General features: G+C 40.5%; 1 protein-coding gene across 1 annotated transcript in view; it reads left to right on the top strand.

The window, feature by feature from the left end:
* Positions 1–12,042, top strand: part of LOC126175769 (sphingosine kinase 1) — a 484,010-nt gene that overhangs the window by 438,712 nt on the left and 33,256 nt on the right. Inside the window, exon 2 of the mRNA XM_049922738.1 lies at positions 7,615–7,844. Coding sequence (XP_049778695.1) covers positions 7,615–7,844 — 230 coding nt within the window. The remainder of the gene's footprint in view (positions 1–7,614; positions 7,845–12,042) is intronic.

Raw genomic sequence — 12,042 nt, 5'->3', positions numbered from 1 at the left:
TTATTACTTCTCTTCAAATCACATTAATCATGGAATGGAAACACACAGCAACAGAACGTACCAGCGTAACTTCAAACACTTTGTTACAGGACATGTTCAAAACGTCCTCCGTTAGCGAGGATACATGCATCCACCCTCCGTCGCATGGAATCCCTGATGCGCTGATGCAGCCCTGGAGAATGGCGTATTGTATCACAGCCGTCCTCAATACGAGCACGAAGAGTCTCTACATTTGGTACCGGGGTTGTGTAGACAAGAGCTTTCAAATGCCCCCATAAATGAAAGTCAAGAGGGTTGAGGTCAGGAGAGCGTGGAGGCCATGGAATTGGTCCGCCTCTGCCAATCCATCGGTCACCGAATCTGTTGTTGAGAAGCGTACGAACACTTCGACTGAAATGTGCAGGAGCGTGGGCCGGCCGCGGTGGCCGTGCGGTTCTGGCGCTGCAGTCCGGAACCGCGAGGCTGCTACGGTCGCAGGTTCGAATCCTGCCTCGGGCATGGGTGTGTGTGCTGTCCTTAGGTTAGTTAGGTTTAATTAGTTCTAAGTTCTAGGGGACTTATGACCTAAGATGTTGAGTCCCATAGTGCTCAGAGCCATTTTTTTGTGCAGGAGCTCCACCGTGCATGAACCACATGTTGTGTCGTACGTGTAAAGGCACATGTTCTATCAGCACAGGTAGAGTATCCGGTATGAAATCATGATAACGTGCTCCACTGAGCGTAGGTGGAAGAACACGGGGCCCAATCGAGACATCACTAACAATGCCTGCCCAAACGTTCACAGAAAATCTGTGTTGATGACGTGATTGCACAATTGCGTGCGGATTCTCGTCAACCCACACATGTTGATTGTTGAAAATTTACAATTTGATCACGTTGGAATGAAGCCTCATCCGTAAAGAGAAAATTTGCACTGAAATGAGGATGGACACATTGTTGGATGAACCATGCGCAGAAGTGTACCCGTGGAGGCCAATCAGCTGCTGATAGTGCCTGCACACGCTGTACATGGTACGGAAACAACTGGTTCTCCGTAGTACTCTCCATACAGTGACGTGGTCAACGTTACCTTGTACAGCAGCAACTTCTCTGACGCTGACATTAGGGTTATCGTCAACTGCACGAAGAATTGCCTCGTCCATTACAGGTGTCCTCGTCGTTCTAGGTCTTCCCCAGTCGCGAGTCATAGGCTGGAATGTTCCGTGCTCCCTAAGACGTCGATCAATTGCTTCGAACGTCTTCCTGTCGGGACACCTTCGTTCTGCAAATCTGTCTCGATACAAACGTACCGCGCCACGGCTATTGCCCCGTGCTAATCCATACATCAAATGGGCATCTGCCAACTCCGCATTTGTAAACATTGCATTTACTGCAAAACCACGTTCGTGATGAACACTAACCTGTTGATGCTACGTACTGATGTGCTTGATGCTAGTACTGTAGAGCAATGAGTCGCATGTCAACACAAGCACCGAAGTCAACATTACCTTCCTTCAATTGGGCCAACTGGCGGTGAATCGAGGAAGTACAGTACATACTGACGAAACTAAAATGAGTTCTAACATGGAAATTAAGCGTTTCCGGACACATGTCCACATAACATCTTTTCTTTATTTGTGTGTGAGGAATGTTTCCTGAACGTTTGGCCATACTTTTTTGTAACGCCCTGTATATAACAGGCAGAATACTGCGCTGCGGTCGGCAACGCCTATATAACACAAGTACCTGGCGCAGTTGTTAGATCGGTTACTGCTGCTACAATGGCAAGTTATCAAGATTTAAGTGAGTTTGTACGTGGTGTTAGGGTCCGTGCACGAGCGATGGGACACAGCATCTCCGAGGTAGCGATGAAGTAGGGATTTTTTCGTACGTCCATTTCACGAGTGTACCAGTGAAACATCAATCTCCGACACCGCTGCGGCCGGAAAAAGATCCTGCAAGTACGGGACCAACGATACTGAAGAGAATCGTTCAACGCAACAAAAGTGCAACCCTTCCGCGAATTGCTGCTGATTTAAATGCTGGGCCATCAACAACTGTCAGCATGCGGACAATTCATCGAAACATCATCGATATGGGCTTTCGGAACAGAATGCCCACTCGTGTACCCTCGATGACCGCACGACACAATGCTGTATGCCTCGCCTGGGTCCGTCAACACCGACTCTAGACTGTTGATGACTGGACACATGTTGCCTGGTCGGACGAGTCTCGTTTCACATTGTATCGAGCGGATGGACGTTTACGGGTATGGAGACAACCTCATAAATCCATGGACCCTGCATGTCGGCAGGGGACTGTTCAAGGTGATGGAGGCTCTGTAATGAAGTGGGGAGTAATATGGGACCCCTGATACGTTTAGATACCAGTCTGACAGGCGACACATACGTAAACATCCTGTCTCATCTCCTGCATCCATTCATGTCCACTGTGCATTCCGGCGGACTTGGGTAATTCCAGCAGGACAATGCGACATCCCACACGTCCAGAGTTGTTACAGAGTGGCTCCATGAAGACGCTTCTGAGTTTTAACACTTCCGGAGGCTACCAAATTCCCCAGACCTGAGCATTATTGAGCATATCTGGGATGCCTTGCAACGTGCTGTTCAGAAGAGATCTCCGCCTCCTCGTACTCCTACGGATTTATGGACAGCCCTGCAAGATTCATGGTGTCAATTCCCTCCAGCGCTACTTCAGACATTAAGTCGAGTCCATGCCACGCCGTGTCGCGGCAGTTCTGCATGCTCACGGGGCCCTACTCGATGTTACGCAAGTGTACAAGTTTTTTTGGCTCTTCAGTGTACATGAGAAAGGCGTTCAATGATTACAGTAGAACGTTGTCAAGAAAAGGAAAGTAGGCATTGGATGCAAAGGTGGTCATTGCTGACCGAAATAGGTAATCAGACGACCTACTTGTGACCATAGACCTGAAGTAAAGAAATTTATTCTAGATTTTCAGATCGCTATCCCATTCGCGATCATGTCGCAGCTTGTGAAAATAAACAGTCTTATAATTTGGCAGTTATCGTAGCAATTAAGTGCTCAGTCTTCTTAATAGCTTTCTTAAAACAATCTTAGTCAAAAGAAATTGAAGGTTCTTCATTAAACAATTCTCCCCCCTTCTGGGACAAAAAACGAAAAGAAATTCAATTAATTTGTTTATTTCAATTAGAGTTTCAAAGAAATAACAATAATCTGTAGTTCAGCATTAATATTTATCCTCTGAACTCTATATTTCTTGGAAATCGTTTCCTGTAACTCTTGACAGAATAATTTTAAATTAAACAACAACAACAAAAACATACACTATGTGATAAAAGGTATCGGGACATCGCTAAAAACATACGTTTTGTATATTAGGTGCATTGTGCAGCCACCTACTGCCAGGTACTCCATACCAGCGACCTCAGTAATCATTAGACATCGTGAGAGAGCAGAATGGGGCGCTCGGCCGAACGTGGTCAAATGATTGGGTGTCACTTGTGTCATACGTCCGTGCGCGAGATTTCCACACTCCTAAACATCCCTAGGTCCACTGTTTCCGATGTGATAGTGAAGTGGAAACGTGGAGGGGCATGTACAGCACAAAAGCGTACAGACCGACCTCGTCTGTTGACCGACAGAGACCGCCGACAATTGAGAAGGGTCGTAATGTGTAATAGGCAGACATCTATCCAGACCATCACACAGGAATTCAAAACTGCATCACGATCCACAGCAAGTACTATGACAGTTAGACGGGAGGTGAGATAACTTGGATTTCATGGTCGAGCGGCTGCACGTAAGCCACACATTACGTCGGTAAATGCCAAAGGAAGACTCGCTTCATGTAAGGAGCGTAAACATTGGACGATTAAGCAGTGGAAAAACGTTGTACGGAGTGAAGAATCACGGTACACAATATGGCGATCCGATGGCAGGGTGTGGTATGGCGAATGACCTGTGAACGTCATCTGCCAGCGTGTGAGGTGCCAACAGTAAAATTCGGAGGCGGTGGTGTTTTGGTGTGGTCGTGTTTTTCATGGAGGGGGCTTGTACCCCTTGTTATTCTGCAAGGCACTACCACAGCGCAGGCCTACACTGATGTTTTAAGTACCTTCTTGCTTCCCACTGTTGAAGAGCAATTCGGGGATGGCGATTGCATCTTTCACCACGATCGAGCACCTGTTCATAATGCACGGCCTGTGGCGGATTGGTTAAACAACAATAACATCCCTGTAATGGACTGGCCTGCACAGAGTCCTGACGTGAGTCCTATAGAACACCTTTGGGATGTTTTGGAACGCCGACTTTGTGCCAGTCTTCACCGACCAACATCGATACCTGTCCTCAGAGCAGCACTCCGTGAAGAATGGGCTGCCATTCCCCAAGAAACCTTCCAGCACCTGATGGAACGTATGCCTGCGAAGAGTGGAAGCTGTCATCAACGCGAAGGGTGGGCCAACACCATACTGAATTCCAGCGTTACCGATGGTGGGCGCCACGAACTTGTAAGCCTTTTTCAGCCAGGTGTCCCGATACTTTTGATCACATAGTGTATCTGTGATTGTCGGTTTGCAATTTATTACGTTCTTTTGTCACTTGGCTATTATTGAAAGAGAACACCCTTTCGACTTTGGCATTATGGCTTTGAATTGCAAAATAATAATCTGTAAGTGTTAATAATTCCGGATTAAATTCTTCATCACACACTTGGCATATCTCAAGGCGGGTAGGAACGGCGCGTGAGCGTTGAGGGGCGGGATTGTTTTTCATCGATTGTTCGGAATCTTCTATTTTGCCTCTCTCGCTTTGCTTGTAGCGTGGTTGTAACATTGTGTGTTAGGTTCGTTACGCCTAGGAATAGGATTGGCTGGTATATCCTTATGGTACAGTGATATATCTCCTTATACTGACGCACATAATTATCTCGGAACGTGCCTTTGTTATACTTTCTCTACTGCATCGCTAAAAAAAACTAACAAAAGGCGGTCATGGCCATAAAATGCCAGGGCCGGACCTGGCAACCGTAGCTAGGAGTCCGCGAATAATTTTTAACTTACAAATAATGACATATTGTTACTTTTCATATGAATTATGTACTGGTAATTAGTTTACATAACATTCATTACATAACAAAGACGAGTGTATCCGTTCCGAAAGGAACGCCCAGCTGTGCTCAACAATGAAAAAAACTTTTCCATGTGCATAAAACCGTTACCCAACTGTACAGCCTGTAGTAGATATGATTTTATTACCGTAAAGAAATACAGTAAGTTTGTCAGGAGTGTTTTCTGGTTTTCACCCGTCTTCATTTGGCGAAATGTGTTCATATACAGAGCAGAAAAACTGTAGTTCTTCACGTAATTCAGTCCATGGCCATGAGGCTCAGCCACCATTAACGCGGATAAATTAATAATTTTATTTCATTTCATTACTGATACTGATATCAATGAGCAATCTAAAAGATAGAAAATTATCAGACATATGATTTCGATTGATCGTTTCAATAATGTGTTATATTCTTCTAAGTGATGTGCTTCATTTTGATGAAAATACACATTTTTTGGAAAGTGTGTAGTTTCCAACACAGAAGAATTTTGTTGTCCAGTGGGTATCCATTTAAACAGTTCTTTGCTGATGAATTTACCAATTTGAAAGTTTTGCTCCACCGAAACCATCAATAGACAAGCCAAGTATGTTGTAATCATACGGTGCTGTGTCCGTGGAGTGTAGAAAATACAGAACACTCTATATCTCAACTCTGCCTAAGTATGGATGGGGCACAGGAGAAGGGAGGCATCGTCCTGTTGTAGTGGTATATTTTCGAGTTTAAATTAGCCATATTTTTTTAAACTTGCAACTTCAACTCAACTGAAAACTTGAAATAAAAATTAACGTGAGGCAATTGAATCACAGAGCATAAACAGAGCAGGACTCTATTGAGTTGTTAAACAACATGGTCATTATTTATCCATGTCTTTTAGACAAAATAGCAATAGTTTCCACCGCCTGTGCCCTAGATGTCGACTAAAGTTAGATTTTAACAATAAATTCTTTATGTGGTAGATATTAATAACAAATATTTTTCAGAACTCTCAAATGAATTTGGAATATGTAAACAATTTCTGTAACGTTTATATCAAAAAGGATCATCCAAAAACCCTTGTTTTCACATCCCTCCCACCTTAATCAATAGCATATTCAGAATCTGCTCACAAGACTTCCCAAGCTGCTAGAGTAACTGAAAATATTCTGAGTTTTCAATTAAGCATTCATGCATCTGAACAAACAGGTAATATTACTTTTATGTCAACATGTCATGTGATCATGTTGTGTGATCCTCAACCTTGATGTAAATCATGGGATTGAAGTAGAACGTATGTGCCAGTTGTCTGTATGGAATTAGCACAGTGAGATGTGTTAAAGTGGGTATGGTGTATGATTACGGACTGTCCACTGTGACTGCAAGGAGTGGTGTAACAGCCAAGTAACAAAGTGTCCTAACAACAGTTATAACTTGATCCTAACAGTATATGAGACAAGCCTCATTCCTCGCAACTGACAACTGGTTTCAATCCTGACAGAAAATGTTGCTTTTACTGAATGCACGTCCATCTCAACCAATTTTGAAGTAAATGTTGTGAATGGAGCTGTATTCAATGGAAATGTACCTCATAAAAGGTCATTGCTTCAGTGGCACACAAAACTGCACGTCTTTAGTGGGTGAAACAACTAAGGAACTGAATAGCAGTTACTGAGGGCATGTAAAGTGGTCCGACTTGTCGGGATTTTTGCCTCTTTTCGAGTGATGAAGGGCATCAAATGCACTGATGACCCAATGAGGCACTTAACCTGCAACATGTGGAGGGTGTAGTTCAGACTGGAGAGGGTTCTGTGATATTTAGGACATATTTTTCATTCTGGGCCTTGGATACATTCATTTTGGTTACTGTGCAGTTGAACCAGGATGTTCATTTCAACTTTTTGACCATGTGTTGTCCTTTTTCTACATCTGCATCTTGAGTATTTTGTGGACACCCTTGTTCGTAGGGCTCACACAAATTTTCCTTGTTGAGCACCCAGATGTCCTCCCACACCTCAACTAGTCTGCTAAATCACCAGATCTTATGCCAATGAAAATGCTTGGTACTATTTGGAATAGTGGGCGAAACAAAGCAGTCAACATTGCCACAATTTGGGAGGCATATGGGATCTAATCATCAATGAGTGGCTTCAACTGGATATGGCATAACTGAAGAAACTTGTGGACTCTAGTGATGTGTCTCCTGAGACTGACTAATTTTTTGGTCTGTTTGTGCTTCTAAAGAAAAGCAACATTGGGTGATTAAATTGGGATAGTTTGTTTAAAAAGAATAGATTCTTCTCTCTGAGCAAAGAAAATTGTCCTATATTTCGTGATTTACAGGCAGAACCTTCAGCTGCACCCATTATTAATGAGAAACTATTTAAAGTAAATAGTGCTAAGGCAAATTAACCATACAGTGTGTGTGACTTGCCAGTGAAAACTCAAAAACCCTAGCTAATAATAATTATTCTGGCATCGGTGAGTAGAAAAAGGCAGCTATATGCAAGATTTTTGTGTATGTTGACTTTTCTTTTTCTTTTTTCCAGGTGATGAACAAGAGCAGCGAGTACTGGTATTACTTAACCCAAAATCTGGTCCAGGCCGAGCTAGAGACGTCTTTCAGCAGCGAGTTGTACCTGTATTTGCGGAGGCAGAGATACCATTTGATCTGCATGTTACTAAGCATGCTGGGTACGCCAGAGATTTTGTGAGGTCTAGAGATATTTACCAATGGCGTGCAATTGTAGTAGTTGGAGGAGATGGGATACTGTTTGAGGTGAGCAGCTGCATTTAAATTTCAAATTCTTACAGATAGAAGTTACTCATTTTGTAAGTCAGGGTAGGACTACTGTTGGCCTTGTCTATTTCACAAATTCAGCAAGCTTCCACAAAGTTTGCTAAAGAAAGAGATTTTGCCCCAAATTTATTTCAAGACGAGTTTAGTTGGTTAATTAGCTTTAAGATTAAGATTATCAGCACTGCGGATATTGACACCCATACAAAACTGTTATAGGAAAACTGATGGAATACTGTCATTTTGACATTATCACCTGTGAAATGAGCTTGTAGTATGTATTAATGAAGCAGACATATTGATACATTCCTTTTATATATACACCACCAGCACACTTGCTCGATCAAGTTACATTCGCAGTATCGCCTTCTAAAGAAAACTTACACATTTTCATATGTGAGATGGCTGTTATATGTTGCTGTTGTAAAGGCAGTGCCAGGTGTCATATAAATTCAGAGTGCCAGAGAGCTACTCTTATATCGTGATCCTCTTACATATAACAACGAAAATAATACATTTCTGATTATGTAATGCAATCGGATAGATAAAAAAATCTACTTACCAAGCGGTGGCAGGAGAACACACACATAAAAAAAGGTTTTACTTATGCAAGCTTCCAGAGACAGTGGCACCTTCTTCCAGCAGAAGTGCTGAAAGTGAACGAGGAGGGGTGAAGCAAAAGGGACTGGAGAGGTTTAGAATCCTAGGTCAGGGGAGATTCACTAGACCTGATGAGAAAGAAAGACTGATTTTTGGAGACTGCATTGGACAGAAATTGAAAAACAATGAAAAGTCCAGAATGGAATAACAAAAAAGTTGTTACTGGCCACATGGGGTGGGGGGGCGGCACTGAAACTCACGGGAGTACCTGTTTTTTAGGCTAAGATCGCTGTCCCATGATTCAATATCGAATTAAATTAAGCTTAATGAGAAGCTCAGTGAAAAATCACGTTAGTATTTTCCATCAGAATATCAGGGGATTTAAAAAACCAAAAGAAATGAACTTCTTGTTTGTTTAGAAGATTTAGAAACTGAGGGAAGAATAGATGTACTACATCATATAGTCACAGATATGGAAAAGGTAAATGTAGATGGATATAAGCTTTCAGTACATGTAAATAGAGACACTACGGAGAGAGGAGGAGTTGCCATATATGTTAAAAATTATCACAGTGTGAAAAATTTGGAAACTAAAAAATTTTGTGTAGAGCAACATATAGAAGTATGTGCATGTGAGCTTAAACTAAATAATGGTACTTTTGTAATTGTAGCTGCGTATAGGTCCCAATCAGTAAATTTTCAGCTATTTTTGAAAAATTAGGATTCTTTCTATCTGTCAGACAGAGGGAAGCAAATTATTGTTTGTGGGGACTTCAATGTAGATTTTCTGCAAGAGTTTGATAGAAAGCTTGACAATGAAGTAAAACCTGGTTCTTTCAGTTTGACGTCAGTTACTGATTTTCCTATTCAGGTGGAACAGGAAAGTAGCACACTGATAGATCATTTTTTATGGACCAAGGTAAATTGAATCAAATAAAAACTTTTCCTGTTAAGAATGGTCTGTCTGATCATGATGCACAGCTAGTTATGGTATATAACATAGCTACATACAGTAATGCAAAACAGTTCTCCAAATTATTGCAACAGTTGCAAATTTTAGGGAAAGCTGGCAACAGTTATACTGGGATGAAGCTTACATGGAACTTGACGCAAATTTAAAATTTAACGTATTTCATGATACGTTTGTGAGTATATCTGAAAACTGTTTCACTAAGAAAACAGTGAAACATAATTCTAAGAAATTATCTAGAAAGCCATGGCTTACTATGGGGATAAAAATATTTTGTGAAAAGAAAAGGGAAATGTATCTTACAGCTAGAAGGAGTAATGATTCAGAAAAAGTAAACATTATAAAAACTAATGCACTGTGTTAAGGAAGTTTATCAAAAACTCCTGAAGTATGTGACTTATGTCTGAGATTAGCACCCCTGATGATAAAATTAAAACAATTTGGAATATTGGTAAAAAGGAAACAAGGCAACTGAGAGCACAGAAAGACTGTTTTTCTATCAGACCCTCAATGAAAAGTTTGATAACAAAAAGTCAGAGGCAGAAAATATTGTGAATAATCATTTTTTTAGTGTTGTAGAGGAAATAGGTTCCAGCTACGTATTGGAAAAAGCAAGGTTGTATATGGGACAATACCTACACAATGTGATAAAATTAAAATTCAACCGACCACTCCTACTGAAACTAGGAAAATAATAAATTCAGTCAAAAGTAAGAGTTCCCATGGAATTGATGGCATTTCCAACAGAATAGTAAATGCTTGTTCCCATCTAGTAAATGCTTGTTCCTGACAGATAAGTGGAATTATCAGCCGCATATGTAGTAGCCCACTGAGACAGGGCATTTTTGCAGACAGACTGAAATATCCAATTGTTAAACCATTGCATAAAAAAGGGGACAAGTCTGATGCTAACAACTACTGCCCAATCTAACTTCTGACGGCTTTATCCAAAATTCTTGAAAAAGTATTGTATTCAGGAGTAGATTCATATATTTGTAAAAATGAAGTACTGACAAACTGTTATATTTGCTTTCACTGATCAAATATTAAATGCTCTGAAAACTGAACATCACCCATTGGGATATTTTGTGATCTCTCAAAGGCTGTTGACTGTGTGAATCACAAAATTCTTCTAGATAAGCTTAAGTATTGTGATATAAGTGGGACAGTGCACAAATGGTTTAATTCATATTTAACTGGAAGAATGCAAAAGGTTGAAATTAACGGTACAGATAGTCTGCAAAAATCAAGTCAGTCCTCTAACTGGGGAGGTATCAAGAACAGTATCCCACAGGGTTCAGTCTAGGCTCTCTTATTGTTCTTAATATATTAATAACTTGCCACTCCATATTCATGAATATGCAAAGCTAGTTCTTTTTGCTGACAATGCAGATATAATAATCACATCCAACAAACAAGAATTAGCTGAGGAAATTGTAAATAATATCTTTCAGAAAATTAGATAGTGGTTCTCTCCAAACGGACTCTCACTAAATTTTGAGAAAACACGTTATATAAAATTCTATACAGTAAATGGCATAACACCATTGATAAATATAGACTTTGAACAGAAGTTTGTTGCTAAGCCACAATATTCAAAATTTCTGTGTATGCACATTGATGATAAATTGAATTGGAAGAAACACATCAATGATCTGCTGAAATGGTTAGCTTGGACTTCTTATCTATTAGGGGTATTGCAAATTTTGATAAGAAATGTATCAGCCTACTATGCCTGTTTTCATTCACTGCTTTCATATGGCATCATATTTTGGGGTAATTCAACAAAAGAGAAAAAGTATTCATTGCACAAAAGTGTGTAATCAGAATAATAGCTGGAGCCTGTCCAAGATCTCCTTGCAGACATTTATTTAAGGAACTTCAGATTTCACAGTACCTTTGTAATACATACATTCACTTACACAATTTGTTATTAATAACACATCCCAGTTCAAAAATAATAGCAAAGTGCATAGCTACAACACTATAAGAAAGGATGATCTTCATTATTGTCGATTAAATCTGACTCTGGCACAGAAAGGGGTGAATTATGCTGCCAGAAACATCTTTGGTCGTTTGACAAGTAGCATTAAAAGTCTGACAGATAGCCAACCAACATTGAAAAACAAATTAAAATAATTTCTGACAACTCCTACTCAATAGATGAATGTTTTGATACAAAATAGTAACTGAAAAAAAGTATAATGGTAACTTGTGTTAGACTGGCATGTTGCACATAATTATGAAATGTCATTGTATTCATGATCTCTGGAAAAAGTATTAATATAATGTAGAGGAGTCATTGAGTCGCGAACAGAAACAATGAAAAAGAATGCTAGGAATTTTAGCTTTCAGGCTGACTGTTCTTTCTAAAGAGACCTGTGTCAACAGTCCTTGAAAACTGAGGTATTAGCTCAACACTTCTTTGTAAATTGAGGAATACACAAGCCTGTAATATAGCTTCCGTAGACTACGCCAGAATGAAAAATGCTCCTATCATAGCCCAGAAATGTGAATATGTCCTGGAAAGATCTAAGGACATAAAATAAGGGACTAGCTTTTCAGTTTATCTGGCAGCTTCAAAGACATTTAAATAAAAATATCTTGTCA

The sequence above is a fragment of the Schistocerca cancellata genome, chromosome 3, assembly GCF_023864275.1.
Source record: "Schistocerca cancellata isolate TAMUIC-IGC-003103 chromosome 3, iqSchCanc2.1, whole genome shotgun sequence".
In the NCBI taxonomy this organism is placed as follows: domain Eukaryota; kingdom Metazoa; phylum Arthropoda; class Insecta; order Orthoptera; family Acrididae; genus Schistocerca; species Schistocerca cancellata.
Note: the sequence above shows the minus strand (reverse complement) of the source record. Positions and strands in the feature narration are given on the sequence as shown.